Source organism: Sinocyclocheilus anshuiensis, unplaced genomic scaffold (assembly GCF_001515605.1).
Source record: "Sinocyclocheilus anshuiensis isolate Anshui unplaced genomic scaffold, SAMN03320099.WGS_v1.1 scaffold331, whole genome shotgun sequence".
Taxonomy (NCBI): domain Eukaryota; kingdom Metazoa; phylum Chordata; class Actinopteri; order Cypriniformes; family Cyprinidae; genus Sinocyclocheilus; species Sinocyclocheilus anshuiensis.
In genome coordinates, this window is record NW_015552556.1 from 533,119 (window position 1) to 536,421 (window position 3,303).

At 33.0% G+C, this 3,303-nt stretch overlaps 1 protein-coding gene across 4 annotated transcripts in view; it reads left to right on the forward strand.

Annotated features, from left to right (window-relative positions):
* Positions 1 to 2,744, forward strand: part of LOC107664549 (mitochondrial sodium/hydrogen exchanger 9B2-like) — a 13,373-nt gene extending 10,629 nt beyond the window's left edge. For all 4 annotated transcript variants that reach the window (XM_016455139.1, XM_016455137.1, XM_016455140.1 and 1 more), the window contains one exon: positions 2,373 to 2,744. In XM_016455139.1, coding sequence (XP_016310625.1) covers positions 2,373 to 2,434 — 62 coding nt within the window. In that variant the 3' untranslated portion in view covers positions 2,435 to 2,744. The remainder of the gene's footprint in view (positions 1 to 2,372) is intronic.
* The last annotated feature ends 559 nt before the right edge of the window (positions 2,745 to 3,303 follow it).

Below are 3,303 nucleotides of genomic sequence, written 5' to 3' on the forward strand. Positions count from 1 at the left end.
ATCGGTAAAATAATCCATGTGACATCAGGGGTTCAACTGTAATTTTACGAAGCTACGAGATTACTTTTTGTACGCAAATAAAATAAAAAATAACAACTTTATTCAACAATTCGTCTCCTCCGTGTCTCCTTAGCTCCATTTAGGAGAGTATCACATACGTAAACAGTATGCTGTTCTGTGTCAGCTGCGCCACGCGGATACGTTGTTTTCGCTGACACAGAACAGCGTACATTGTTTGCGTTCAGTGGATACTCTCCAAAATGGTGCTAGGGAGACGCGGAGGAGACGAATTGTTGAATAAAGTCGTTATTTTTATTTTATTTGCGTACAAAAAGTAATCTCGTAGCTTCGTAAAATTACGGTTGAACCCCTGATGTCACATGGATTATTTTACCGATTCGTAAAATTACGGTTGAACCCCTTGATGTCACATAGATTATTTTACCGATGTCCTTGCTACTTTTCTGGACCTTGATCGTGCTAATTACATTGCTGTCTATGGGAGGGTCAGAGAGCTCTCAGAATTCATCAAAAATACCTTAATTTGTGTTCCGAAGATGAACGGAGGTCTTATTGGTTTGGAACTACATGAAGGTGAGAAATTAATGACCGAATTTTCATTTTTGGGTGAACTAACCCTTTAAGAAAGGAAGTGGAGGAAACAATGCAACGTTGATAGGTGATTTTGCTTTGGAACCGTCAGAAAACTTTAACTTGATTTTTTTCGGAAGTTACTTTGCTGCCTTCGTCGACTTTAAACGAGTGTAGCACAGTCATTTTTCGTCCGATTCCAACAAATCATATATCATTTTGAAGGTCTTTTAATGGAGAATGTGACAATAAAAATAACTTGTTTTTGAAAATTTGCTCATTGTGACTCATTTTGCCAGCACAGGTCACATATAGAGTGAGCAACATTTGCCACCTAGGCAACATTTTTAGGAATCATTGGCACAAATTTTGCTTGGACAAATGATTTTGGTGAGGAAACATAATTTTGTTTAAAAAAAAAGTTTATTTGATTGATTTTAAACAATTTAAATCAAATAATGATTAGAACATATTAACCACACCTAGAGCTAGCGGTTCTAGTAAATATTTTTATCCAAGATTGTGTAGCTAAGAGACATGGTGGAATAAGTACCTTGTCAATTTCATAAGATGGTTAGAATATAAAATATTAAGAACAGAAATTGTCATTAAATAATTATTTAATTACATGTCATCTTTCTGCTAGATGATCCCTGCTAGTCCCTATGATGTAAACAGTTTTGTGTCATAGCTAATGTGTTATTTTGTAAATATTTGTGTATAAAATATATGCATTATGAATGAAGTATTTCAATATAAAAATGTAATACTATTATTAAATATATAATATATTATTATAATGTAATATTCAAATATTATTATAACACTGGATTAATGGCTGTTTAAAAATTCAGTTTTGCCATCGCGGGAATAAATTACATTTTACTAAATATGTTCAAAAAGATGCAAGCATACTAAATAAAAAGAAAACAGTTATTTTAAATTGTAATTATTTTACAAAATAACAGTTTTTACTGTATTTTTGAATCAAACAAATGCAGACTGGGTAAGCATAAGATATGACTTTCAAAAATGTGGAAAAATACTTAAGAATCTTCATATATATATATATATATACACACATGTATCTACAGTATGTATTTCAGCATTGGGTCATTAGCTTAGCAACATGAACTTTAGTTGCTCTTCACATGAGAAGTGCTATTTTTGTGGTATGCTTGAAAGTGTTCAGTTGCTATACAAAAAAGTATTTCATTATCAGTCACGATGGTTCATGATGGTTAGGATGCTACTTTTTGTTGAAAGTAAACAGAGTTTGGGTCAGATCTAAACTGAATAGCTGTGCAAATAATACTGAAGTAGGTTTCTGCAGTTGTCTTGCCATCAAAAATATATGGATAGCAACTCATCTATTTTGATAAACATGCGACGTGAGATGCACATGGAAATTCACCACAGCTTGGTGAATTTGCATGCTGGCAGGTCACCGCTTGTCCTGTTTCACTCTGTGTTTGCTTTATTGTTTGTACAATGCTGGCTATTGCACTTTGCTAATGTGGTAAAAAAAAACATAAAATGCTCCAGCTTTTATAACCGAGACCAGTAGATTCAGTTTTCTTCAAATTCATAAACATGTTCTGTGTGAAAATATGAAATTAACCCCACTTATATCTAGCCTACTGTACATATTTTTATTCACTCTGTATATAAATAGTATAAATAGATGTAAAAAGCAACTGAAATCTCTCTAACAATTGCTTGGTACTAACATTCTTTATTGTGTTAAATGAATGTTTGCTTTGTCATTTTCTGAATTGTAGCTGTCAGTCAAGGTGCTTTATCTGCATCGGGGACCCCGGTGACGTATGAGAGTGCCCTGTGATGTTTCTGGAATGCTTCTGGGAAGTGACAACCCGACGTCCAAGGCTGCTGATGATCCTTTTTGTCTTCAAAGTGGATTCTCAAACTCATTATTACTGCAACCCTCTGAAGTCAGACTGCAAAAGTGGCAGACTCGCTTTTCAGATGAAGGAACCCAACTCTTATTTTTTTACCTTCCAAGGTGGATGAAAACTCTCAAATCACTCGCAATATTCCTTTTACAGGTGGGATTTTGAAGGATCGAACACTATAGGGATCATTGTTAGCACTATCAAGTACAAAAACATGTTTATGAATATAATTTTTTTCTAACTGGCTTATGTTTGTGTTGATAGTATTTGTTACATTAGATCTATTACAGATGAGTCTGCAGTGACTGCATATCAGTGTTACAGAAAGTTGTGTAGTGGTCAGTGCTGTCATGACTATTTTCGGAATGGAATACTATCTTACTATTTACTGAGCACTCTGCAGTATATACTGTATACAGCCTTCTGTAGTTTTATATGTATATTCACAGCTTGTCTATAATATAATTAGTGCTGTCAAACGATTATATTTTCAAAATATATACTGTATGTGTGTGTATTTATATATATATATATAAATACACACACATACAGTATATATTTTGAAAATATAATCGTTTGACAGCACTAAATATAATATAATATAATGTTTAAGTCCTCAAAGCCTTTAGAGAAACCACAGATGTCAATTTTATTATGATTCAAGTATAATGTGTAAATACATTCTTAAAGTATATGTATATTATTAAGCTTACACTGTAAGTGGCATGAACTAAAAAGACAATTACATCATTAATTGCAAATAGTTACTCTGAAGCTGCAGGAAAATGACAACACTGAT